The following is a 27421-nucleotide window of genomic DNA, read 5'->3' on the forward strand; positions in this document are numbered from 1 at the left end:
GTCTGCTTAATTCATGCAATTTCTTGTCTTTTTCCTAAAATGTCTTCCTCTAGATCTTTCCAGATAAAAAGCAATGCATCCTCCAAGGTGCAACCCCAAAGCCACCTCCTTTGTAAAACTTACTTTAACCTTCTCAATTAAAGTTTGTTGCTGTCCTGGGGTTTTGCTACTCTAGCTTAATCAGGAACACCTGGCAGTTATCCTGGATTGTCAGAATTAATGGTACATGTATCTGCCTTCTTGGAAATCATAAGTTTCCTGGGCAAGCAAGGCTTGCTGTGTTATCTTTGTATCTCTAGCAATGGCCTAAATCCATGTCTAGTTCACATAGCTTGTTTGGGAAATATTCAACCAACAGAACTGTATTTGAATGTCCAGCCTTCCTGGCTACTTTGAGAGCATGTTTTGTGTCTTGCATCTACAGACTCAGTCTTTACCTTTCTTTGCTTCTAAGCATCAAATGATGACTTCTCAGAAGCACATGTCACCCTCCCACTATCTTCTCATGCCTACTTTCCTGCATCAAGCACTAGATTCCATTGCAGCTACGAAATAACTCAAAGGATTATTGGGGCCTCCCTGGTGGCGCAGGCGGTTGAGCGCAGCGCTGTGAAGCTGTCCGCAGCCTCTGCTGTGATGGTTTGATCCCTGCAGGCCTTGGAGCAACCCACATGGTGAGCAGACCTCTCCTGTCTTGCCCACTGCTCCCCTCAGCAGTGTATTTCATCAGTCTGCCTGTTCTGTTCCCCACTCTGTCTCTGGTGAATCCTCTCACCCTCCTGCGCATCTGGCCTGTACCCCAGCTCTTGTATAAATAAAATAAATCTTTAAAAAAAAAACTCAAAGGATTATTAATTTTCAAGCCTTGCCTGCTTGCCTTTGTGTGAAAGAGGTTGAGATGTTACCATTTATAATAATAAATGTGTCATATGCCGGCCAAGCAGCATGTCTGGGGACTATGAGGTAATCAAAAGAATCATGTTCATGACTTTTTGGGTCTCTTATCCCCAAGTACTAAAGACTGACAATATAGATGTAAATCATGAGCCTAAAGAATCATGGAGAATAAGTACAGTAACTCAGGACTGTTGTGATTCAAATCCAACTCAGGATGACACAAAGACCCTATTCTCCATAGTGGTTTCTTCAGCATGGGGCTCACTGGATGCTGCCATGATGAATAGGTTCTGAGTCAGGGCAGGAGTTACAGGATTTAGCCCATTGAGAAACAGGATTGTAGTGAAACCTCACACTTAGATGGCAAGGAGCAGGGGCTTGTCTCATTTAGGGAAAAGTTAATATAAATTGAGGACTGTAGGCATTTTGAATGAGCTGCTGAGAAAGCATTGTTAAGATTTATTAAGATTTGTTGGACCCCTTTCAAAGGATAAATCAGCACCATCAGCTTGATATAAATTGTCAGACTGAAACAGGTACTTCTTAAAAATTACATATTCATGCTCTTGAACATTTCTGTCCACCAAGGAAGCGAGTATGGCGAGCTTGCTGTCTAGTCAGCACAATGCTAGATACTTGGGTTACCACGGTGACCCTCTACTTCCTACACCATCTTCCAGAAGTTCTCAAGTGACTTCTCTTTTGGCTGAGAGATGTAGGTATAGACAGGCACTGGAGAGCATTTCTAAAGCAGCATTATGGATCCCACATGTCATTTGCTAGGTGATTTTTCTGCAACCACCCTCAGCCACTGTCTTCAGTGTCATTACCATGACCGACCTTCAGAACCCATGCAAGTGCTGCCTGCCTCTCTTAGCCTAACTTCAGTCCATCCTGGGTTTTTCTGGATGCTCACAAGAAACCCTATCTAAAATAGCCTTTCTCACTGGTGCTAGATTTGCCTGTTAGCAGAGTAATTAATTTCATAATTCCCCCTGTGTCCTGCTTCAGCTGCAACGGGTTTGTCGTTTTGATTATCTTTTGTGCGAGGGCCAGGCTTTTCAGTCTTCTATCGATTCTTTTCTATACTGAGATGTAAATAGCCCACTGGCCATGGTCGGGAATGCCCAGGCCATGAAAGTTTCAGGGATCATAAGGCCTTTGTCCCCAGGCTTCAATGCCTATATTGATGCCTGTCATGCTTTAGGATTTCGTTTGCATTGATTTCATGGGCTTTTCTACCCCCATCACTGACATTAGATAATTGCATGTTGCTGCACAATAAAACCATGTTCACATATGGATTCCAAGAGTGTAGAGTGCTAAAGATAGTGACCAGGGGAAGTGAAAAATAGCTTTCTCATCGCTAGAGGGGAATCTTTTCTTTGCTCTTTTTCATTAACAAACTTCATTAACAAACTTCTGTTGTGACTATTTGAGCATTTTAAAAAGTTTCTGGTTGAGTACTTAACTTGATGATTTAATAACTGAACATTTGTTTTAACATTTTCATTTATTTATCAAATTTGTTTCCATGTTGCCTCTTGCCAGGGGAAGTTGTAAGAGAGCTCGTTTTAGGCCCTCAATTTTGTGTCTGGAGGTTCAGTTCAGTTTATCTCGCGTTTAAAAAAATGCTTTAGAAATTATGCTTTCCTGTCATCCATCCTACAGAATTTGATAATTTTTGACCCCAGTCATAAGTTTTATTAGTAAAACATGGTATCTATGTTACTATGAATCAGTAGGTAAGAGCTGGTGATTTGTCTCTGGTGCTTAAATATTAATGAAAATATTCACAGCGAAACATTTTCCCAAAACATGTCATGTAAACTATTTGATTGTGATGCTATTTAAATTATTTTTTAGATACATGATATATACAAAATTTAAACAACAAGGAAAATGACACGCAAGAACTCTTAGGGTCCATTACAGACATCTGTTTTGGTCATTTCAGTTATTTCAATTCATACAAAATGTTTTCCAGAAAATTTGAAATTGTGTTTCCACGGCAGGCATTCTTGCTAAAGTGAAGCTACAATGGTGAAATATTTTCTGAAGTGAGTTGCTTTGTAAAGCAAGTGATCATTTCATATTTGATCACTTCCACATTTGTGGAATCAAGAGTTGGAAAATATTTGTGCAAAGAAAGCTAATGATGGTGTAACTTGGTGTTGCATTAATACTTCACATCCTTCTGTGCCTCTCTTATAACCTTTCATTCCAGCTCTATATATAGCACTGCCACTAACCTGGCCTGGGAGTACAAGGAGCCAATGTGGTTGAACTTTGTCCAAAATTTTGGATGACAGGGAGGCTACATCAAGTGGTCACTTCTACTTTTTTCAAAATACTATTTTAAGTGTTTCCTTGATTGAGAACTTTTTTTAGTCTTACCTAAAATATGTCCATATTATGAGATATTTTGTGGCATGATGCAGGTCTGTTAAATCTTTTTGGGGGCTTTCTAAATTTATAAACCATACCATTGTCCCTCACCAGCGGAAGAGTTTTTTTTGCAGCTTCTGAAAGTCATTTCACTGGCTTTAACAATAACCATCATCTTCAAGTCATAAGATTCAGGTTTGAGGATTTGGCAGGAGAGATGTCACAGCCTTACTCTAAACTAGAACTTGCTAAAAGCCAGGAAAAGCATTGAGTAAAGCTGCTTTTTTAGTGCTTCTTGTGAATGGCTTAATTTCTATTGTGACCAAAGAAAAGACTAGATTTGCTCAGCATCAAATGTGAAGGGAAGCAGAGCTTTCACTGGGGAGCAGAGTGGCTGTGCCTTCTTCCTTGAGGGGCCTCTGTATCCACAGTGCTCTTTCTGGAGTTTCATATTCCATGTAGAACCAGGTTTTTTAAACATTGGCTATTCTTAATAGGTTTCTTTGGGATATGTGCCTTTTACTATGGTTATCTTCTAGATAATGTCTATAAGTTAAAACTTAGCAGAAGCTTTTTCTTTATTTTAAAGGTGTTAAAATATAAAGCAATATCAACTTATTCCTTTCAGAAAATTTGATCACACAAAAAGTTTTTTTTAATGACAACACATGACAAATTTACAAATTTCTCCACCTTTCAATAGTCTTAGCAAATAAAATAATGTATTGTTTTCATATTTTTTGCTGACATGGATTTAATGTTGTTGGATACACAAATTTTGTGAAGAGTCACCTAGGCCACAGTGTTAGAGCTGGCATTTGAGGTTCAGTCAAGGTCTTCAAGTAATCAGTGGGCCTTTCTTTGATCTTGTGTTTTATAAAGAAATTTAAAAAAGGTAGATGCCAACCCTAAAAGTAATATTTCTAAATTAATTAAATAATTAACGGCATTGAGGGTTTTTCTTTGTTTCTCTTTTCCAGAGAAGTTTTAATACATAAATCTCAATATATGTGTTTCTACTTAAAAGGATTTGCATTGGCAAGGTTAGTTTGGATTTCTGGTTGGTAAATGGATCTGCTCCTTGAAGCTTTCGTGGTAAATTTAGCAAAGCTGAAAGGGTTGTTGAATATATGGTTCCCTCTGCATTACAACACAAGACCTTCACTCAATTAACATGAAATATGACCAAGAGAAAGAAGGAGAATATGGGCAGGCATTAATTTGTACACCCCAGGTCCCCAGACTAGCTCTGCATCTTTGAGCAAGTTGCTTCCTCACTTTGTGCCTCAGTTTCCTCATCTGGAAAACAGGAACAAACACATTTATCCCACAGGGTGTTGCAAGGGGAATGGCAGAGAGACAATACCCAAGAATGCCGTGTGGTCTTCATGTGGAGATTTCTGCCTTCCCTCTGCACTGTCTTTCTTAAATACTAGAGTTCCCATAGAAATGCTGTCTGGACATGCTGTTCATGCGGCAGCAGTGCCTGGACTCACACGTGAATGGTCAGTTGTCAAACAAACTAATGTAAATGCTGCATGTTTACCTGATTGTGCTTCTCCCTAACTCAGGATGAGCCTGTTATCTGTTTCAGTAGGTATTGTGTCTGCAGAATTAGGAGGGTGAGTCTGGTATGATTTCGGTTAATATAGTTAACCTTTGGAGTGCCATTTGGGAAGAATGGCAGTTAATTGTACTGAACTTATCAAGGGCTCGGCGCGTAATGAAGTGGTCTCTTTTAGTGTGTGTGGGCTCCATTATGGCCAGCTCAGAAATAACTGGAAATGGGCTCTTAGCTCCTGTTCCATTAACCAGGTCCATCTCTGTCCTCATTAGTTTATGCAGCAGCAGAGACTCAAGGAGACTGCTCATAGACCATTATTGACACGAACAAAAAATATGACAAAATATTCAGGTACTATTAATACATAATCTGAGGGCACCTATGTTTAAAATGAAAGATACTTTGGATACAGTCTGGTCTGTTGTTTCTTTTATTAGGTTGAACAATATAAAACTAGAAACACTAGCTTCTAGCTACAAAAATGGCAGTTTTTATTTGTCCAGCTGAATACATGAATCCCAAACCACTTTGACATAGGTATTTGTAATAGATATTTGACATAGGTATTTGACATAGGTATTTGTAATATATTTTGGGGTAAGGATCAGTGTTCAGATTTGATGCCAGCTTCTCACTCTGCTTTGGGGAGTAACCTTAGGGAAATTGGAGTAAAAGAGGATTTCCATCACTTACTTAATATTGATTCATCACATGTTACGGTCCTCCTTAAACCATCTACCTTAATGCTAAATCCTATATAGTGATGGCTTGGAGAGATATCCAGGCCTAGTTCTCTTGGTGATTCAGGAATAGTAGAGAGACTGAACCAAGGCTAGCTTATGGAAGTCGTAGCTGTCCATCACTGCTTAGCATCCACTTGAATTTATTTTTTTGATTTATTTATTTATGCATACAAGAACTGGGGTCTAGGCCAGAGGTGCAAGTGGTAAGAGGATTCACCAGAGACACAGTGGGGAGCAAAACAGGTGGATCCACTGAAATACATAGCTGAGGGGAACAGCAGGGAAAGTGGAGAGGTCTGCTGCGCCATGTGGGTAGCTCCCTGGCTGGGAACCACACTCAGGCCTCAGTGACTGGCGATAGGTTGATAGGGCTGAGACTTTAACCCCCATGCCACCAGGGAGACCCTTTACTTGAATTTTTTAAGTCACCACAGTTAGAACAAAACTCTTTGAACTAGAGTCAGCCATCAGACAGGGATACTCATTTGAAAAGCGGTATCGTGGTCTTCCTTGGTGGCACAGAGGTTGAGCACTGGGCTGCAAGGCTGCACGCAGCCTCTGTAGCGCCAGTTCGATCCCCTGCCACCAGCGAGGGTCCCACATGGCGCGCAGACCTCTCCTGCCGCCCACTGCTCCCCTCAGCAGTGTACTTTGGTCCTTCTGCCTGTTCTGCTCCCCATTCTGGTTCTGGTGAATTCTCTCACCCTCCTGCGCTTCTGACTGTACCCAGTGCTTGTATAAATAAATAAATAAATCTTAAAAAAAAGAAAAGAAAAGAAAAGCAATATCGTAACACAGAAATTCAAATTCTATTTGTTCACAGATTAAGTAGAAATATTCTCTCTTCTAAGCCCTTGTTGATTGGACAGTACTAGTATAGTTCTAATAATATCACATAATTAGTTCCTACAAAGATTCTCCTCCACCTGCATTTTGATCCAAAGTACAGGTGAAAAAATGCTGGGTCTTAAACATTCTTTATTTAGTCATTGTGTAGACGTTATTGAGTACCTACCACATGCCAGGCCCATACATAGGGAGCTTGTATTTGAGAAGAAGAGACAGTCAGAGGGTGACAGCATGGTTGGGGACTTAATTGGATATTTGTACCCATTGGAAGATGGACACAAAGAAAGTCCGGTAGTTCCAGTGAGCACAGCAAGGGAAGCTTTCCAAGAGAAGCTGGCTGAAACCCAGTGAGCTTTTACCTGGAGAAGGAACAGAAATGTGACAGGATAGAGAGAACAGCAGGTCAAAGGCCTAAGTGAAGAGCCAGATACATTTTTAAACTTAGGCAATATGAGAAAATGGACTTAAATAGTATAGTCTTTCTCTGTATGAATATTTTGACTTCTAAGGTATTGATTCTAGTCTTGACTCTTATTTACAAATTGGTCTGTGTTAAGTTGTTTGAGTCCTCTATTTCCTTATGACTGCAATTTTAAAATGCAATATTGTTCATGTATTTCATCTTGTCTTTGAAATCTCATTGAATTAAATTCACATTCTTATTAAATAGCTTTATAAAAAGAAGTGATTGTGAGGAATTTCTTACTGCCCCTATAGTTACCTTTTCTTCAATGGAGAGATGGGATCAGAGGATAGGATCTTGGTGTTTTCTATGTTTCTTTCTCTTTTTTTCCCTTTCCTTCTTATTGTTGGAAGAGTTGCCAAACACTTTCTTGCATCTTCATTGTGCTTGGGTGGCTTCGTCACAATTTTTGTTTTTGTTGATACAGTGAGGTTTGCTTTTGACCTGTTTGCCATGTTATCTGATAATACAGGCATGCATTGCTTAACCTTGGGGATGTGCTGGGCAGTTTCATCATTGTATGAGTGTCATAGAGTGAACTTACTCAAACCTGCATGGCATAGTCCCCCACATGCCCCAGACATCATTGACTCAAGCCCCACTAGGCAGCACATGATTGTAGGTTTAGTCCAAACTACAGTTGAGGGCTTTATTTTGTGGTGCATTCCTGTTTGTTGTTGCTATAGCTTGATGTAATTGCCAGGGAAAGGGGAAAGCCAAATTGAGATGGATCGTGGGCTTCTCTGGGATACGTGGTCTTTGCCTTCTCTTTAAGATTTTGTCGAGTGTGCTGCATCATGGCTCACACCATTTACTTTATGGGCTGGCAATAGGCATAAGCAGCCTGGCTGGAACTTATTTCTTCAATTCTTGGTAAATTTCTAGAGAATTTATTTTAATCACAATTAGTCTCACTCCATTGTCTTTCCTTCTCACTCATTACTCTCCTGAAACAATTCCCACTGCTCCTAGATCAGAAGACAGAGAAGGCCACACAGTTTGCTTCCCTCCAGATTTGAAGCCATGTGATATAAATTTCAAGATCCCCACTGATCTGGCTTTTGGAGAAGTGGGAACTTCTTCCACAAGTCTTTAAAAATGTGTCTCTTGCTTTGATCATGGAGTTTTGAAGTTTAGCACATTAGCTCAGGTACTTTCTTTGATGGTTACTCAGGGTGGAATATTTTCACTAGTATTCAGTTACGCAGCTCTTGCCCATTTCATTAGTGGTGGAAGGCTCTTCTGTGGTGTATCATGCATGACCTGATAATTTTGCAATTAGATGAGCACAAACAACCTTTCCAGCTCTAAAATCACTCCTTTTCTAGGGATTCAGCCTAGATTTCTTTAATTTGGAAATATAATTTATTTATTTATTCCACAAATGTAAGGAGGGTTATATAAGGGCTATTGATCGTGACATGGAGCAACATTGATTGGCTCACTGCTTCCAGCTTCAACACTTGACTGTGCAAATCTTGTGGCCCAGGTTTTGGTTCAAGGAAAGAACATGGTATCTTCACATTCCCCCCATTGCCTTGCAGGCTCCACTATTTGCCTCTCTTTCTGCAATGTCATGTGCCTAGACAAGGTTGCCTGGCAGCTCTGTCCAAGAAATCAGCATGCCTGACCCATGAATCAGTCAGTCTCAGATGCCATAAAAGTAATGTGACTTTGGAAACACCACCCAATCCCTTAGGACACTTACCGCTTCTGGATGGATGAAAACTTCCATCAGTTCCAGAAACTAGAATCTCAAACACATATGTAATTGCCCTACTTGGCAGTCCTGTTTTGAATCATCCTTTTTCCATGGCATGAATTATGTGAGAATCAAATGCTCTTGGGAATGAGTGGGTTTGGTGTTTTGCATTAGTCTTCAGTGTGCTAAGTAGATGTGCCTGGGGTAACTCTGCTCTTCACAGGAGCTGTTGACCACCTTCCCACTACTTTGTCACTGTGACCTTGATTCACTTGTAAAGAAGCAGCAGGGGTGTCTGACCTATGGGCAAAGTGACATCACATCAAGCAGAGATACCTTCCAAAGATGGACAGTGAGGGGCAGTCTGCTGTCTTTCCTCCACCTTCCTAACTTCTGGCCCCAGTCCCTTGTACAAGAAAAGACATTTTCTCAGCTCCCTGGCTACTTGCCGAGCCAAAGTGGGCTTACTGCGTTCCCAGGCCCCCTAGACTCGATTGTGGATTCCTGAGTCTTCTGTTTTCTCCCTCCTCCACATGGGGAAAGGCACAACATTATTTGGGGGTGATTAAAAATAATCGGAAGTTCATGAGTTCATAAAAAAGCTTATTGTGAAACACACCATCCATTTGCTGCTCCTTTGGTTTCACAGTTAGTTTTTAAAACATTTTCTTAAGCGATTAAGCACTCACAAATCTTTGCCCCTAGGGGATGGCACCATTACCTCAAATTCTCACATCCTTTTTACAAATAAAAGTATCTTATAATTATCTTTTCTTCTGCCGCCACCTCCTCTCCTTCCTTTCAATCTGGCATCCACTGGTTAATTTTGAAACTGCCAGAGAGATTATTTCAGTGTTACACTGCACCTCTGGGAGAAGAATGGAATCTCATCTTTTTTTCCATATGCTGACAAAATTCTCCTAATTTCAGAGAGCAATGATGTCACTAGCTAATGAGCAAAATATTTCTTGCTAACCAGCTGAGTCCTTCCCTGACTGCTTTGTGAAAAAAAGAAAAAGCCCCAATGTGTTTCACATTTTATATAGTTACTCTGACAACTCATAAACACTTTCTTAAAATCATTTTGATTTCTTAAAGAGCGAGACTAACATTTATAAACACAAAGAATAACACGTTCATCTGCTGGCTGGGACCAGAAGTTCCTGCCTCAGTCAGACACCATGCTGGTAGTCGTCAAGGCCCATCTGGAACAGACCCCACCAGAGGCAACGTGCTGCCCCAAGGTAGGGAGTGACCTGAATGCATCACTTCTTGGACCAGTGGAGGGAGATCAGGCATGTCGGAGAGATTATGAAATCAAGCTTGGAAGAGAGGAGGCCATCAAGCTGTTGTTGATTGCTGTCACATGCTGTTTATTAGGGCGGCAGCATCCTGTGAACGCTTCTTTATCCATACGGATGGCATCTAGGGTCGGGGGGAGAAAGGGGTGGGCCATGTAAAGACCAAGCTTCTAGGCCCAGCTAGGAACATGGAAGTGAGTGCCAGTAGGAGGATTTAAATGCATCCAAACCATGGCAAAAGGCCTCCCCTCCTGAAGCATGTCTGGATTTCCTTGCCTGAAGGTGAGTTCGCCCACTTCTAAATCCCTGTGTCTCTTTGTTCCTCCTCTTTGGTCTTTGTATGCATTTATCTCATATTTCTGTCTTGGGACTCTCTCTACCCACAGACTTTGAGATTATAATCTTAATAAATCTCAGCAAAACCAGTGCATTCATTTTTTTCTGCTCCTTGCTTTGAATCTCAGTACGTTCATTCATCTCAATCTGAAAATACCTGCCTAGTACAAACAGATATTATTTTTACTTATCTGAGTGGAAGAGAATATTGTAATGTTCAGTGTTGGAAATTGGGGGGAAACTAGGCGTTCTTTTTAGACATAATGCTTCTTTGGAGCAAATTGCTAATATGTATTGAGACATTTAATATGTATTAAAGCTCTGCCCATTTTCTTTTACCCATCAATTCTGCAGTACCATTGTTCTGAAAAGATCATGCTTTAGACTTGTTAGAAATTTTACCAAAAAGTGTTCATGAGAGTATTGTTTATAATGTTGAAAAATTCGAAACTTGTACAGTCCAGTGATGGGGGTATTGCTTTAGGTAAATTATGGCACACTTCTATGACTGAATACTATCGAATCACTTAAATATGGTTGTATTTTATTTGTTGAATATTTGTTGACATGAGAAAATGTTCAAAACATAATCATTTTTGAAATCAGGTTATAAAAGTGTTTGGGCAGTAGACTTGGCGGTCTTGAGGTTTCTCTATATTGGGCGGCTTTTACAAGTGAGCACTTTGTTTTGCTTACGCTGTGTGTTCCTGTGAGGGAGGCTTTGGGAACCCTGAGAGTGACTGTGGGAGGTGGAACAACTAATGAGCTTGAGGTCATTCTTTTTTGTAAACAAAAAAAGGGGAAAGGAACAGAAATCGCAGAAACATAAGAAAGTATTGTGTGTTTGTATAAAATTGGGAAGACAAACTAAAATCGTGCTAATTTTTCTATCCAAGGATACAGGTGATAGCTTTTCCTTTGTGTGAATCTGCATTTCCAAGTATTCTACAACTACTGTTAAATATATGTCGTTATTAATCAGGAATAATAAATGTTACTAAAATACGAGAAATTAATGTGAAGCTGCTTGTTGTTCTCATGAAATTTAGTCAGGTATGCACAGCAGTACGGTGATTGCAGTGTTAGCCAAGTACTATGAGAACGTGTATCTAGGTTTCAGTGCAACCATCCAGCCAAGGGAAGATGAGGACAAAGACTAGGAAAGCTTCCTGGAGGAGGTGACGTGTGGACTGAATCTTGAAGGATAAGGAGCAGCTACAGAACTAGTCAGGATAGGCAGAGATATTTCCAAAAAAAGAAACTATAGGTATACAAATGTGCAGGCACGTGAGAGATGGGGTATTTGAGATGCTGTGGAGAAGGCAAGGATAAGAACCAGGTGCCATCAGAGGATGCTTCTTCATTCATAGTGGAGCAGAACATACTTGGGAACTGGGGCTCAAGCAGGATCCTCCTCAGCACAGTCACATAAGCCACTACAATCTCCGGGAGCTACTGAACAGTCCTTAGACTGGGAGTCAGATGCTCACATCTCTCTTCAGCAGTTTGTACTCCTTGGGTGTGCTGGGTGAGTTCAAGCCCACTACCCAGTAAACAAGACTAGCAAGGCCCTTCCCTCCTAATGTGTGTCCCATGTTTCTACCTTCCCTCCAGGAAGCTTTCCCAGGTGGCCTGGCCTGGCCTGGTCTTCAGAAAGCCCACAGTGTGCTTTGACACACAGCAAGGGCTGGAGAGTTAGACATTCTTTGTGTCTCAAGTATAGTGAGCCCGATGACCCCCCAGCACTGGGCACCATGGACACAATGGGTGGAGGGGAAGGACCTGTGTCTCCCTGTGGGCCTGCTCAGGTCCATGCCCATGGGAGTGCCCAGCATCAAAGATCTCCTGTGCCATCCTCTGTGGGTGCTGGTGGGGACAGTTAGAACAGGGTATTCAGGAGGAGCCAGCACCAAGGGGCATGGGTAGAAGATGCATCCCGCTCTGCACCTCCTAGCATGCCTGCTCAATGTCCAGCTCCCCACGGGTCACACATTGAAGGAGCCTTCACACCCTGCCAGGCTCTGGACCATGCATCAAGGCCTAGGAGGCTTATCACCATTTATTGTATAAATGAGTGACATTAAGCAACATTCCCACAGCCACACACTGCTTGCAAGTGGCATCTAATGGACTCAAACCTTTGCCTACCAAATGCCAGAGTCCTCCTCAATCTGCCCAGAATCTTCTCCATATCTAAACAGCCTGTTCAGATCCAGCATCAGGAGTTGGTCATATCACTAACTTATACAGGTAAAAAGCTTCTTTTTTAACCTTCGCTGTTTGCTCTGCACCTAAACTAGCCGTTGTAAGGATTTAGTATGTCGTTTGAATTCACTGTGATAGCTGATAGGCTGCAGGTGTGCAAGTGCTTTCTGAGCACAGGTTGTCGTTATACACGACAACCGCCCCAAAGTGATGTGGGGGGAGCACCGAGACCCCCATGAGCAAAAGTGATTTGCTGCAGGGCTTGGCTGTTGAGCCCAGGTTGTCCCAGCTCTCCTTCACTCCGCTCATATCGGACCGTAGGGTTTTCCTGGTTTTCATCAAGTAACAAAGAAATCCCACCAACAGCTCAGTCCGCGACAGTAAGGAATTGCGAGCATAAGGTTGCAGCACGGTGTCAGTCTTTTTTTTTTTTTATAGAGGCATGTTTTATTTATTTATTTGTTTGTTTGTTTGTTGTTTATACAAGCACTGGGTACAGTCAGAAGCGCGGGAGGGTGAGAGAATTCACCAGAGCCAGAGCGGGGAGCAGAGCAGGCAGAAGGACCGAAGTACACTGCTGAGGGGAGCAGCGGGCGGCAGGAGAGGTCTGCGCGCCATGTGGGACCCTCCTCCGGTGGCCGGGGAGCAGCCGGATCGAACCGGCGCCGCAGAGGCCGCGGGCAGCTTCGCAACCCAGCGCCCAACCGTTGTGCCACCAGGGAGGCCCGCGGTGTCAGTCTTAATGGGTCGCAAAGTCCCGGCCAGGGCTTTGGTGTGGGAGGAAGGCCCTGGTGCTGCAAATCTGCCGCCTTTGCCTTTACTATCTGTGTGTGGAGACTCAGCTCGGGAATGTTTCGTGGGAATCGGAGCTGCTGACCAGGATGGGTGTCGGAAGGACCACGTCAGAGGGCACCTGATGTGGCTATAGTCCTCCCCTGGCACTGGGAAGGGGGGCGTGTGGAAGCAGAGAGGGTGTGGGTGCAGGATCTGCAGACTGGGGAAGTGGCCGCCTAGGAAGGTGCACTGAGTGCTTGTGGAAAGAAATAATAGGAAACTCCATGGGAGGGGGTTCATGCAGGTCTTGCTGAAGAGTGAGAGATGCCAAAGGCCCCCAGGGAAGAGAGCAGGAGCTCATGGGGAGGAGATGGGGCTTCAGGGCCCGAGGCTCTTGGCCTGGGGTCCTGCTTGGTGAAAGCTAGTACATTTGTGTTGTGTGATCATTTGTGTTGTATGATTGCGGCCCTTGCAGAATATGGAACTGAAAGCTCGTGCGCTGAGTGGCACGGAGGTGTGGGCGGCTCCGGGGGTACGGTGGGGGCCCGTGACTTCCCCACCTGGTATATTCAGCCCTGGGCTTACAGCTGTGTGGCGGGGTGCTGTGTATGGGCTTTCTGTCCTGTCTGGCTTAGATGATGTTCTGCGTAAGGGATAGCAGGTACCTGTTGTTCCCCAGACACTCCTAAGTAAAGCAATGATGGTCGGTGACGCAGTCCCCATGCTTGCCTTTCTAGAACACAGGAGAACGCTGCTCCTCTGAAATGAACATTGAAACAAGACAGTTTTAGAAGCATCCCTGAAAGGGGGGAATCCTGCATTGACTCTAGTGGCTAAATCAGGAAAAGGAGTGGGGAGAGAGACAAAAAGTGACAACTCCAGGAGAAAACCAAAATCATCCGTTTAAATTCAGTCATTTCAAAAATAACCCTTCGAAGGTGTCTATTTTCAATCGAGACGGCTCCCCGCAGGGGGTGGTTAGGAGGCTATCTGCAAAAGAGATCTTTTTTAAGTTCAGTCACTTGTGAGGGTGAGTCCTTGTCCCGGATTCGCTCAGATTCTCGAGTTCTTTTTTTTTTCTTTCTCTGGAATTCCATAGACAGTAATTAAGGAACTGGAGGCCGGCGGGAGGTCAGGGAGACTTCGTCAGTGAAAACAGGGATTGTTTGCCACGTACAACGCTCCCTTTTTTCCTCGTGGTGAATAGGAGATTTGCTTAGAGCTGATGACTTATGCCTTTCTTACAAGTTGTGCTGTTAGCAAGTAGCTGGGGAATCGGTCAGCAAGCAGAGAGCAGCTAATTGAATCCAGGGTCTTCACTCTTCTCCTCCGGATCCCGAGCCGCGCGTGGAGCCTGTCCGATCATGTAACTCCAAAGCAACTTTTCCAGGAGCGCCTTAGCCTCACTTTGAGATTACAGTTGGTGCAGCCAGAGTGGAGACACTCTCAAAGTGGGGAGGGGCGGGGGTACCCGACGTGCTCAACGTTGTCCCTTAGGCCTGCTAAATGCCGAAGCCGGTAAGTTTGCTGGAGACTATTTCATGGAAACAGAAAAAAATGTGTTTTCTGTCACTTCAAGAAAAAAGCTTTTTGTTTCCCCCCCTGGCTATGATGCTTCCCTCTTTTCTCTTCAAATTCCTCTAGATTGCCTCCTCTTCCCTTGTTTACTTCCCTCCCTCAAGGTATTCTGAGCGTTCTTTTTCTGCATGCTCACCCAACATCAGGCATGGGTCTGGGAGGGGAAAGTGAAGATTCTTTCGAGTAGATGAGCGTGAGAGCGGTGGGGCGTACGTGGTTGCAGCTCCGTTCTGAATTGATTTTGGTGAATCTACATCTGTCCGGCTCCCTTCTCTTAGCTTTAAAGTTAATGCCATTGACACGCTGGACCGTTGGAAGTTGAAGCATTTTTGTCTTGGTTTTGCAGACTCCAAGGTGTGGATTAAACAAGCGAATACATTGCCCATTTCAAAATGCTTTTCAGAGATGCTTAAATATCTTCCAGTGTTATGTGCATGACTCTGGTGGGAATCAGTGGACTTAGCCTGGCTGTTAATAGGGACAGTGTGCTGGGTGTCGGGAGCCGGGAAGCAAGCAGAGTGTGCTCTGCAGAGGGCTCAGTTGAAACCCTGTGCCTAGCATGGTCTCAAGTGGTTCCCAAAAAGATCCTCGGTGCCCCTTGCAAGTTTGCTTAAACCTTCTGACAGCACATGACTCCTTTGCCTGCAAGAATGTGCCTCCCGACTTTCGGAAAGCGTTTGTCTTAGTGCATGATAATTCACAAAAACTGTTTGTCACAGGGTGGAGGGAAGTTTGTGTCACTGACCTGCAGTAACAGGCTAATGTCGAGCAGGGAGGGAGGCTTTGGTTTGCTCCTGCACACACACTTTTGTGTCTACAGATGCTATTAATTGTGTTTCATTTTTTTCTGATCATCCAAACGTAGCTGTGTTATAAAAAGTTCCCCACGCTGGCTCCATGTCTTTCCTATTAGAACATTGCAGATGTGTCAAGGACACACATGTTCCAAAAGAAGCTGAGAAGGGAGGAGGCTCCACCCTCCTTCGCATGCCAAGCGGGCCCCCTAGGTTCCTCATTCAGCGCCTGGCAGGCCAATGGTGTACTATCTCTTTAAAGCGGCTATAGTTTTGTGTCTTGGCTTGGTCAATTTGTTATGGTTTAAAACTGTGGAGCCAGCTGTCTGCAATCTGATGTAATGTTGCCATGGAAACCAGAAATGAAACACTTAAGCATTCACCACAGAATTACTACATATAGCATTAGCCAAAGTAATTAAAAGTTGAGCCATATGGGCTTTCTGGTGGAAAAATCTGCAATAGAGAGGCTGGAAATCAAATGTTTCTATTTACAATATTGTAAATCCACTCCTCCACATCCTGTGGTGGCATGAATTAATTGCCTTTTTCTACTTGGGGTTTCAGGGTGGGGAGTTCTTTACAGATAAATTTTCACCTTCTCGTTTAGAAGATGATCAAATCCAAGTTTATTTTAGTACTCCACCCTGGGGTGGGACAGGAGGGGAGGAGACACTATCTTGTAATTGAATGTGTAGCAACCTATACTGTTCTTTTTTTCACTTTAGCTGATTTAAAACTTGTTTTATAATAGTCTTAAGCCTATTCTCGGAGTCATTCATTCATTTTACATGCAATACAAAGTTTCTCCAGGTGGGAAGATTTCTTGTATATGTGTATACACACCTATATGTATACATATTTCTTAATTAAAAACTTATCTAAATGCTCACATCCCCATCAGTGGAGGTGTAGTTTCGAATCAAAAAAAATCGGTATGCTATTTTTAACATTTGGGATGTGCCACATGCATACTTGTAAGGAGAAACTTGAAATGAAGAATTGAAATTTAGCTTCCTAGTTGAGAAGAAATAAAGAAATGCATGTCTTTTACAGTGTCTTTCTGTTCAAACAGCTGGAGAGGACTTTTTTAAAGACAAATTTATTTCACAACTCATTTTCCTTTGGATACAAGAGAAAGTGAGAAGTCAATACCTCTCCATCAATAAAAAGCATTTGTGGGCTATATTGTTGAACTCGAGTGACTTGTAGGCTGAATTAAGAGGAGATATACGTGAATGCATATATCACACACACATACGTATGATATAACAATATAATATAATACATAACAATATGATACATAACAATATATAATTATATACATATAATCTTCAAGGACTGGTTTTAGCTTCATTTTTCTTCCTAAAAATTGTGCTGCATCCACCTTGTCTAGTAGCCAGAACATCATGATGACGTAGCAAAAGTTCTTGGTTGTCATGATTTGTGACTGGTCAAATAGCAAATACCTCCAAATTCTTCAGTATTTTTTTTTAGAAAAGTAAAAATAACATTAGTTCAACATTCTAAAGAGCTCACATTTCCCAAAAATAGATAGAACATGTGAAAATAATTAAGTCCCTGGAATATGTTCTTTTTCACCCCAGTGAGTCTGGGCAGAGGATAGTAAAGCTTAGGGGGCGGAGTCATTTTCTTTAAATCCGTTGTCCTGGCTTAACTCTTGATTTCACCTTGAAAACTCTCTTCTGACCATGTCTTTCCTACATATGATTTGTGGTTTTGCAGGCCCAAGATTTTTGTGTTCTTTCTCGATCTCAGTTTTCTGTATATACACACTAATACAGCTTAGGTCACCTCCAGCCCCACCCGCAACAAGCAAAAGCAGCCCCCAAGCCAGGTGTGAGGTCTGTAGCCAGGATGCTTTTCATCCTGGAATGCAGCTTCCTGTATTTTAGTTATAAGCAGCTTGTGGTTATTTCATTTCCACTTGACTTCAAAATTTTTTAATCGGAGGGTTACAGATGTGTTCTAGGCTTGTATCGTAGGGATGTACAGAGACTTGTAAGCTATGTGAGTCTTCTTTATGAATTACTTGGCTTTTGACGTACATCAAGATGGCAGAGTGCTGTTCCATGCCCTGTAATTTTGTTTACATCCCGATGGTCCAGAGCAAGGGTTAACCAAGTTTTCATTCCCCTGGTTGACCAATACGATCATTAAGGGTGAAAATGACATTCAAACCAGACCATACCATTATATAGTAGGAGTTATATTTATTGTTTTAGTTTTTTACGATCTAAGTTTTAGATCAAGCACTGAAGGCTGTCAGCAAACTTTCTACCCTCCTTCCCCCTTTGCCTGCAAGCCCAATTTCTATTCCTCATTATCAAGTAGTCAGTCGTTAACTTTAATTCTGAAATATGTACGCCAAATTTAATCTGGGAATTTTAGGAAACTGAGCATGGATATTGATATTCTTCACAGAAGGGAAGACTGAGAAATACCATTGACCTAAGACTTGCCATTTATAGGTTATAATAACTGTAAGTTGGTGGGTGAATGGTTTGCTTATAGTCATGCAGGGAGAAAGTACAATGAGTCCATGCTGGTAGTTCTGGGGTGAGGACAGAGGCTAGGGAAGGATTGCATGTATCCCTTCCATAGTGCCAAGTGCTATGGAAATATTTGTGGATTGCAGCATGCACTGTTTTTATTCCTGAGTAATGAATATAACCTTCACCTTATCTGGAACTGTTCTCCACTAACTCTCACCTACTGGATTGTCTATAAAGTTGGGGGTTGATGAGAGAGAGCATGGCTGGGGGGAGGAGGAAGTCTCCATATTCCACGTTGCAGAGCTAGGTTTTTTTCATTTCGTGTCTTCATTGGAGGCATTCCTCTCCCTGCTATTTCAGTGAACTAGGCTTGAGGAAAGTGAGAGAAGGCTGTTGCCAGCATGCACAGGATTAGCTGGAATTGCTCCTGAGCTGCCTGGGGTGTGCCAGACTGTGTTCCGGGGTATGTGAGCCCTAGCCATGCAGCACCCCCTTTGGTTGGAAACTTCTTTTGCTTCTTCCACATTTTGGACAGATAAAACAGAGGAAGCTGCATATTGAATGTTGGAGCTGACTTGGAAACGAAATCCTCATTTTGTTCACAAGGAAAGGATTGTTTTTCGCCTGGGTCACTGCTGTAGAGAGAATTTTTTTTCTCTCTGTAATGTTTGATACTTGAGGGAAAACAGCTGGGCTGAGCATACTTGAATCGCTGCATAACGAAATGGGATGCTGGGGAATATGGACTGCACTGTATGGCTGAAAAGGTCAGCTTTTTCCCTTGTCCCTCTTGGAGGAATGCAGGATCTGTCCTGCAGCTTGGGAACGAGTTGGGAGAAGCGGAAAGGATGGCTGAGCTGTGGCAGACTGTCCTAACAAATGGGACCGAAGAAGGCTTTTTGCATCTCTTCCCTTTTCTGGCCCTGCTGTTTTTGATTTTCGGGGAGGACGAGAACAAGTCAACAGAGTTTGGGTTTGGAGAAGTCGTTCATGACCACGCTAAACAGCAAGTCCTGATGGGCCAGACAGCTGAGAGGCTGACCCAAACCACAGCCGTGTAACTGGAATTACAGGGCCAGCCTGGAGCGATCCTCGCCACAGCTCCCCTAAAGGAGAACCAGGACGTAGTTGAGACAAATGCACCAAATGCCAGTCAAGGGCAAGGGTGTGTGTTGTGGTTCCTGGGGCTCAATTCTACAGTGACTTATAGCCGAAGATGGTATGTGGAGCTTTGTGAACCTGTTGTACAAATTTGTGGGTGCCCCAATTTATGGGTTCAGTGGCCGAGCCTACCGACACGCAAGGGCAAACCTCTGGAGCAGTGATCTGATTAACTTTTTCCTTTGTTTCTTTGCCAGTCAAGAGAACAATCGGATGATGAGACCGAGGAGTCCGTGAAGTTTAAGAGGTTACACAAGCTGGTAAACTCCACTCGCAGAGTGAGAAAGAAATTAATAAGGGTAGAAGAAATGAAAAAACCCAGCACTGAAGGTAAAAAAGCAGATTCCACCCTAGTTATCAGTACATCACTCGGGGCCAGTTCCCAGGAAAAAAAGACGATGATTGCAGATGGGAAATGAGTCGAGATCTGGCTGAGGCTGGTAGAGCAAGAGTTGGATCAGCCTGTTAGGAGGGGGGCGCCCAGCATGTTGTATGGGATGAAGGGGTGTGGAGTGCAGCATTTCCGGGGGCTTGGTACAGTAATTTAAATGTGACAAAGACGGAAAATGAATGGTATGTGACAATGGAATCTTCTCAAGGCATGGCACAGTTTTAATTTATGCCATTTTACATGCACTTTATAATATTCTCTTAGTATAAACTTCTACCCCTAAAAGAACTGTGATTCTTATCTAGTAAGTTTAATCCAAATTTGATATACATCAATGTCAAACAAATATCTAACAAGCTAGGCTCTTGATATCCCTTTGGATCGCTGAGGGATGATTTGTTCTCTCTATAAACAGATTTAAGTCTCAATTCCAGTGGGACTCGAAGGACCTACTATCCTAAGTGGATTTTTAAGAGATATATTGCTCGCTCAGCCACTTTACACATGAAGCAATGATGTCAAAAGAGCCAGGAGCTGGGATTTATTGTAATGAATAGTTAACCTTTGATGTGTAATTAGGGCAGTTTGAATCTCTACCATATTTACCTCTCTTATTGTTGGCAATGTGCATTTGCAGCACCTTGTAAAATTATCCCCAAAAGATGAAATAAAACAATTACATTTCTTCTTTGGAAAATCGTAAGTGAATTGGAGAAATTACTAGAAAGAATATTTTTTTTAATCATATTGCTTGTTAGAATGTCTTCTCTGCATTGTGAGGGATTTCATAGTGTTTGCATGTAGATTTTTAAAAAATCACTATAGAAGCATTTTTGGTGTACATAAATTAAAATCACGCCATGGAGGGAACAGATTTCTTCTTATTATTTCTGCTGCTTTTATTTTTGTTTATTGTCATTATTTACCAGTTGAAAGCCCTAGAGGAATATTGAAGATAAGGGTATCACGTGGGTAAGCAGAGAGGAACACAGTGAAGAAAAGGGTCAATTTCATAAACTTAGCGTTGTGTTTAATGCCAGGATTTCAGTCAGCTGTCTTTTCACCTGGTAATTCTGTTTACATGTGGGTGCAATGCTGATTTTCCATTTGAAGTTCTCATACCTGTCTAGCTGGTGGGTTTTCACAATGTAGAAAATACCTTGGCTGCCTCTGACAGTGGCAGCCCTTACTGAAATTACACCCCATGTCAGTAGAACAATGTGAAATCACTGTCATTCAGCTTTGGGGAATCACCACATTTTCAAGGAAACTTTGCGTACACCAGCTAGAATCAAATCTCATTAATAGATTGGATCTCTTATCCACAAATGAGATAAAATGGGTAAAATGGGGGCTGCACCCCCACGATTGTGATATGTATTGCGTCAGCCTTTCCACTAGACCATTGTAAAAAATGCAGACACATTCTAATTTGCATCTTTGTGTCATAACAAATCAATTCAATTGTCTGAGAGACGTAGACTAAAAGGCAAAAAATATACCAAAAGACAGAGCTCTAGGGTTAAAAAAAAAATGTAATTATGTCATGGACATCTAGCTCAGACTAATAATCAGAATGTGAATAGTTTCACAGATGGAAGCTAGGTTTAGTGAGCTGGAGGCCAGGGTTACACCTCTAGTGTCTGGTGAGTTGAGGGGCTGGGCTACTGTTGTCACCGCTGTCAGTATCATCAGGAGAGACCCAGGTGTGTGTGCAGCTCAGGGCACTGCTTTGGGGTGCTCTTTGCTAGACTAGAACTCCCCTTAACCCCTGCATAATAGAACTTGCTGTGGCTCCTCATTGGGAGGAACTGCCTTGGCTCCTGTTTCTGCAAAGCAGCAAAGACTCATACCCCCCTAGCCTCTCCCTCCACCCACTCCCCAAACTTCAAAAAAAATCGATCCTTTTGACTTCATGCATGCTTGTGCCAATGCTAAGTTTTCTAAGTAATAATTAACATTTATTCGAGCATTCCACGTGCCAGACACTTTCCTAAGCACTTTAGATTTTATGATCCTTTTAATATGTCATCCTCAGAAGAGCCACCAGAGGCAGGCACTCCTCATACCACCTAAATTTTATAAGTGAGCAAACGAGGACAGCACGAGGCTAACTTAATTGACTCAAGGTCATGGGGCCAGCACAGAAGACCCAGAATTAAGTCTGGACCGCCTGATTCCTCTGTATCTTTGCTCTCCACTCTACACTCCCCCCCACTCCTCACCCCACCCTGTTTCCCTCAACCTCCAGCTCTTGAGTCCTGGCAGAGACATGAGACTGATCATCCTTCCCCCGGTCTCACCTTTGTAAATGGAGTTTCTGTCCTTCTCTGGAGCCAGGATGACTACTAAATTGAGGGGCAGGAATTTAGTGCATTTGTGTATCCCCTCCCCCATTTTCCAGCTCATCTTTACCTGATCAGGAATCTTTCACTTGCATGGTGCTTTTCAGCTTATAAAGTACCTTCCCACATCTCTTTTCATTTCATTTTATCCGCTAAAAAGCCTTGTAGATCTTACTAAGATCAGGAGGCATTAGTACAGGCGAGGAAACAGACTCGCCATGGAGTCACTGATTGCCCAAGTTCACTGAGCTGCTGAGTGCAGAGCCTGGGCAGGATTCCAGGGCACGAATCTGTGCTCTTGGATGAAATCATCCTGCATCCTCCCTCTCTCTTCTCCCTACCAAAAATCACCATTCCTTCCCTACTTTAAAAAATGTATTTGTTTCAGTCTTTATTTTTGAGGCAAGATTGGTTTACAGTGCTGCATGTGATTTAGAGGGCTAGACCTCCTCCCCCTGCAGGTGTCTCCTTCCCCATCTGAGCTGCATAAGACAAAGGTCATTCTGCGAAGCAGATCATACAGAATGGGGATAGAGTGAGAGCATCTTGACTGTCAATTCTCTCAATAGTATAGTCGTGCCTTCAAGTCAGAGGAGGAAGAGAGAAGTGACACTAAATCCAAGGAATCGAGTCTAGACTGGATTTTGGCTTCAGGTCAGGCACAGACAGGAGACCTGCTGCAGGAGGCCCACCCTCAGCATAAGCTGACGTGGTCTCTTTAGAAGCACTGACCCCTTTCCCGCCAAGCTCCTTCCCATGGTGACTTTCCAGAACCAGGGAGTAGAGCCGCATATGTTATGGACATGTGTGGACCAGCTGGTGGCAGACTCAAGTGTGACACGGAAGTACTGGAATCCCTCATGACAACCCTGAAGACAGAGTCCAGAAAATTCCTAGGCCATTGCTGAGTGACAGGCCCTTAAAATATCCTTAAAATCCCCACTTGACTTCCCCCAAGTGGGTGGGTAAGGGCCCTTGCACACCTCTGAGAACCTGGACTAAATGTGAAACCGTGATGTGTGTCAGGATTGCTTTTATAGACAAGTGGCTGTTGGCTGCCTCTACCACTGTGCAGTGCCTCTTGTCATGACCGGTCACTTCTCCCTGGAAGTAAATGGTAGACTGTTTGTAGAAGAGGTGGCCCTTTTTATTTACAACAGCCTAAGGACCAACGGTCCATACCTCGTTAGTCAGGTGCCCAGAGGAAAAAGCAGGATGCTGAGAGTCCCCCTCAGCCTAGTGGATTCCCGTAAGAACCCTAGACCCTGCTTTTGAACTGTCCTGGAAGATCTGGGGAGACTTCTCCAGTGAATAGATTTGCGCTGCAGACTAGGGACAAATTTGGCTTGCACATGGATTTGGATCGCCCTCCCACCACCATCTCCTTGACCCGAGTCAATCTTGAATTGTATTGAACAGCAGCGTTTCATTTTGGTGTTGTGTTTGCAACTGTAATTCTCATCATTTGGGAAATTAAGAAACTTGTAGAATTTTGAAGGGCTGCTGGCCATCCATTCATCCCTCCCTCCCTGTCTCCAGCGATCAGTCCCTTCCCTTTGTCGCTGACATTTAACCACACACTGGCACTCTCATTCCAGCTGGTATATTGAGTGTCTTCCCTCTGTTCCAGGGAACTTTTCATTTTTTTCCTTTTCACAATTCAGCTGGTGGAAAGCTGCAGAGCTCAAAAGTTTCCATATAATTAAAGGGACACAGTCAGTTAGGATCACTACACCCGCAACTTGACCTACTTCTCTTTTCACATCTGTTCACATAACACACACAGACAAGAGCTGTTTTCCTGCTAGCAAGACGAAACCTTTCCACTGGGCTCTGGAGGACTTGGCTCCACACCTGGCCCAGTGAAGGAGTCAAGAGCTGGAATCCTCTGAGGCAAAGCAGAGCCCCCACGGGCTGCTGCGTGTGCAGGGCCTTAAATGCCCTCGCTGCCTTCCCAGCAGGGCTGACTCGATGCACATGTCTGGCTGGGATCACCCAATTACCCAACTCTCTGTCTTTATCCACTGGGGACAATTTGTCAGCTGCGTTGCAAGCTACAGCCCTTGATGGTGTTTTGGGACCCAGATTCACTTGGAGGTTTAATTTCTTAAACGACATATGTACCAATAAAAAAATCACCATCGTCCAATAGCATCCACCACACTCTGACTAAAAGAAGCCAACCCGAGCCAACAGGACAGCCTTTCCATAGGAGGAAAGAGTCTGACTCTGAGCTTCTGAGGATGGCGCTTCCAAACTGGGAAGGGCAGTTGTCTCTAAATGCTAAGGAATATCATGATCGTGGCTGACTCAGGTGTTCTAGATGGCATTTTTGAGAGGTCTGTGAAGGTGTTTGTTCTACAAAGACAGTTACTTTTTTAATTTTAACTTTTACTGATTTATTAGTCATTTATATGAGATCATTTAGGTAAGACAATGTCACTCTTTAAAGATATTTGAAGGCGAAAAACACATCCAAAGCCTTTTAACTCTAAGCTTCTGTAAAAAACATGCATCTGCACAACTCGATCATTTTCTTCATTTCCTGCATTGGTGACCATGGGAGCTGGGTGTATGAAGGGTGAGGTGAGGGGCTCCGCTGCGGGTTCTAGTTCGTTCTTGGCGGGGCAGGGGCTGTAAGAGAGGCTGCAGGTGGATGCTGAGGTCCGTGTCTGGGAGACCGTGAACATGTCCCTGTTGGTTCTCCTCCAGGTGGGGAGGAGCACGGGCTGGAGAGCCCCCCCGTCCTGGACGACCGGTCCGCCCTCTACTCCGGAGTGCACAAGAAGCCCTTTTTCTTGGACAGCTCTCCAGAAAAGCCTCCAGAAGATGATTCTGACTCGCTCACCACCTCGCCATCGTCCAGCAGCCTGGATACCTGGGGAGCTGGTCGCAAGTTGGTCAAAACCTTCAGCAAAGGCGAGAGCCGGGGCCTGATTAAGCCCCCCAAGAAGATGGGGACATTCTTCTCATATCCAGAAGAAGAAAAGGCCCAGAAGGTTTCCCGCTCCCTGACGGAAGGGGAGATGAGGAAGGGGCTCGGGTCCCTGAGCCACGGGGTAAGTACTGATGGCGTTTGCTTCTATGACAGCCACCGCCGCAGGCACCACCTGCTGGTGTCGCTGGAGGAAATCCAGAGCGTCCGCAAGCAGATCCGCCTGAAGAAGACGGACGCTAACTATTCCTGTTCCAGAGCTTTTCTCTGCCAGCGGCCCTCCAGAAGAGGCGTTCATAGCACGACCTGTGACCTGCAGCTGCTCCGGCAGAAACCCAAAGGGGGAGGGAGCGGCGGTGGCCCCGGCAGGAGGGTGCGCGGGCGCCCCTCGGTCAGCGAGTTCAATATCACCTACGTGGTGGAGCGGAGCCTGTACAGCCACCTGAACCTGACCCAGCTAGTGCGTCCTGCTTCAGACAGGACGCTGAGCAAGGCCGAGAAGCAGGACCTGAGGCGGTGCTTGCTGGAGGAGGATGAGGAGGCCAAGAGGAAGTGGGCCGCCACGGTTGACCGCTGTACTAAAAGGGTTCTCTTGAGAATCCACCAGAAGTCTGTGAGTCCCCAAGAAGGTCCCCAGGATGGCCTTGTCATTTCCGTGATGTGCAGTCAAGCACTGTGGTCTCTCTGCTGGGGCCCAGCCTCTCTGCCTTTTCCTCTTCTTCATCTCCTCAGGTTCATTCCACCATCACCTCACATCGCTAACCTTCCTTTCATTTAGTGATGGCTTCTCCTTCTTTTCCAGTTTGTTCTCTTGCCAGTTGAGGCTGTTTGGTTTTTAATTAAAGCTAAACCTTGACCCTGATGCAGAGCAGTGCTTTGGAAAACACAGGGTTCGGCCTCCTGAGAGTGGCTCTCTTGATCCCAACCATCCTGTCACTGGACCTCAAAGAAACTCGGGCAAAATCGAAGGACACATTGCCCTTAAAAGAGATGCTTATCCCTTCAGTTCGTTAAAACAACAGGGACTAGAGCCTCCTTGGTGGCCTAGGGGTTAAGGGTCAGCACTATCACTGCTGTGGCCCGAGTTCCATCTCCGGCCAGGGAACTGACCCACAGGGCGCAACAGACCTCTCTTGTCTCCCCACTGCTCCCCTCAGCAGTGTATTTCAGTCTGTTCTGCCTGTTCTGTTCCCCACTCTGTCTCTGGTGAATCCTCTCATCCCCCGCACCTCTGGCCTGTACCCCAGTTCTTGTATGTAAAAATAAATAAATAAAATCTTAACAAAAGTAGATACAGGGACTAGCGCATGGAAGATGGCCATCACCTTTCCAATTCCGTGATTTGAAAACATTGCAAAGTCCATGACTTTTATTAGTAGGACCAATGAGGAAGTTCTTCATGGAAAAGAACAATAGACCTCTTGGTTTAACTTCAGTCTGATGTGTTTCTCTCTTTAAGCAAAGGAATTCACATCTGGAAATGTTCCTGCTGTCCCAAAGATTCTCCTCTAGATCACAGGGAAAGAAGTTGTTACTTTCAAATAGTATTTTCAGTTTTATGGATGACTTATTAGAAATAGTTAAAATTTGTTTTCAGATAATGACTTAATTTCAACCTGAGAATGTAACAATTTCCCCCACTGAAATTCCCTCGACAGTTTTAGCTTGCTCAGTGGCCCATGTCTGCACTGGCCCAGGGTCAGCAGGAGCGTGGGCTCCCGATTCCCTGTCCCCTGGCTCCCAGCACAGCCCGCCCGCTCGGGATACCTGCTGGTGCCTCTTGTAAGCACCTGAAGGAACAGACCTGAGCCTCTGATGGGGGCTTTCCCAGGATTCCTTCTCGTTCTTGAGTCCCATGTTCTGCACCAGACAATCACTGTAATTTAATTTCTCTCAATCAGGGTCTGCTTTTGTGGACATGGAGATCAGACAACGCCATCCTTAAAATGACCGTCTCCATTCTGGCAAGATCCTTAGGTCCATCCTAACCTTACATTTTCCAAATACTCCCACATGCATTGACTTCCTTGCTAGATCATCTTTTCACCTTCGTAGAAATCTTTCAACGCTATTAGCAACAACTTTCCTCGGGTTCTTCCTACATCTTGGTGACAGTTTGGGGCTGGGTTCTTTTTGTTGTTTTAAAATAACAGTTCCATTCTTACTCACTCCATTTTGACCCACAGATCTTTGGTAAAATACTTGTGGCCAAACCACCATGGTATAATTTATTTTTCACCTTCAGAAGTATTCTTCCCAGTTGGTCTACCTCAGTAACTTTGACATGACCTGGATAGGGCAGATGCCCCCGCCTGAGTGGCCCCCTGCCCCGCCTTCTCTGTTAATTGATGACTCACTTCTGTGAGTTTGAAGTCATGTAATGCTGAGAATGTTTCCAAATTGAGTATCTTACCCTTCTCGCACTCATACTGTTTGTTGCCAGGTTAACAATGTAACATCATCAGCAGTTTCTCTTTAG

At 43.9% G+C, this 27421-nt stretch overlaps 1 protein-coding gene across 4 annotated transcripts in view; it reads left to right on the forward strand.

Moving 5' to 3' along the window:
• The window catches only part of SASH1 (SAM and SH3 domain containing 1), a 229628-nt gene that overhangs the window by 176055 nt on the left and 26152 nt on the right, over positions 1-27421 (forward strand). For 2 of the 4 annotated variants that reach the window (XM_037520543.2, XM_037520542.2), the window contains exons 9-10: positions 19469-19601; positions 24720-25066. In XM_037520543.2, the coding sequence (XP_037376440.1) occupies positions 19469-19601; positions 24720-25066 (480 nt within the window). The other 2 variants (XM_037520546.2, XM_054697910.1) reach the window with 2 other exon arrangements.

The sequence above is a fragment of the Talpa occidentalis genome, unplaced genomic scaffold, assembly GCF_014898055.3.
Source record: "Talpa occidentalis isolate TD23 unplaced genomic scaffold, MPIMG_talOcc4v2.1 talOcc4.2, whole genome shotgun sequence".
In the NCBI taxonomy this organism is placed as follows: domain Eukaryota; kingdom Metazoa; phylum Chordata; class Mammalia; order Eulipotyphla; family Talpidae; genus Talpa; species Talpa occidentalis.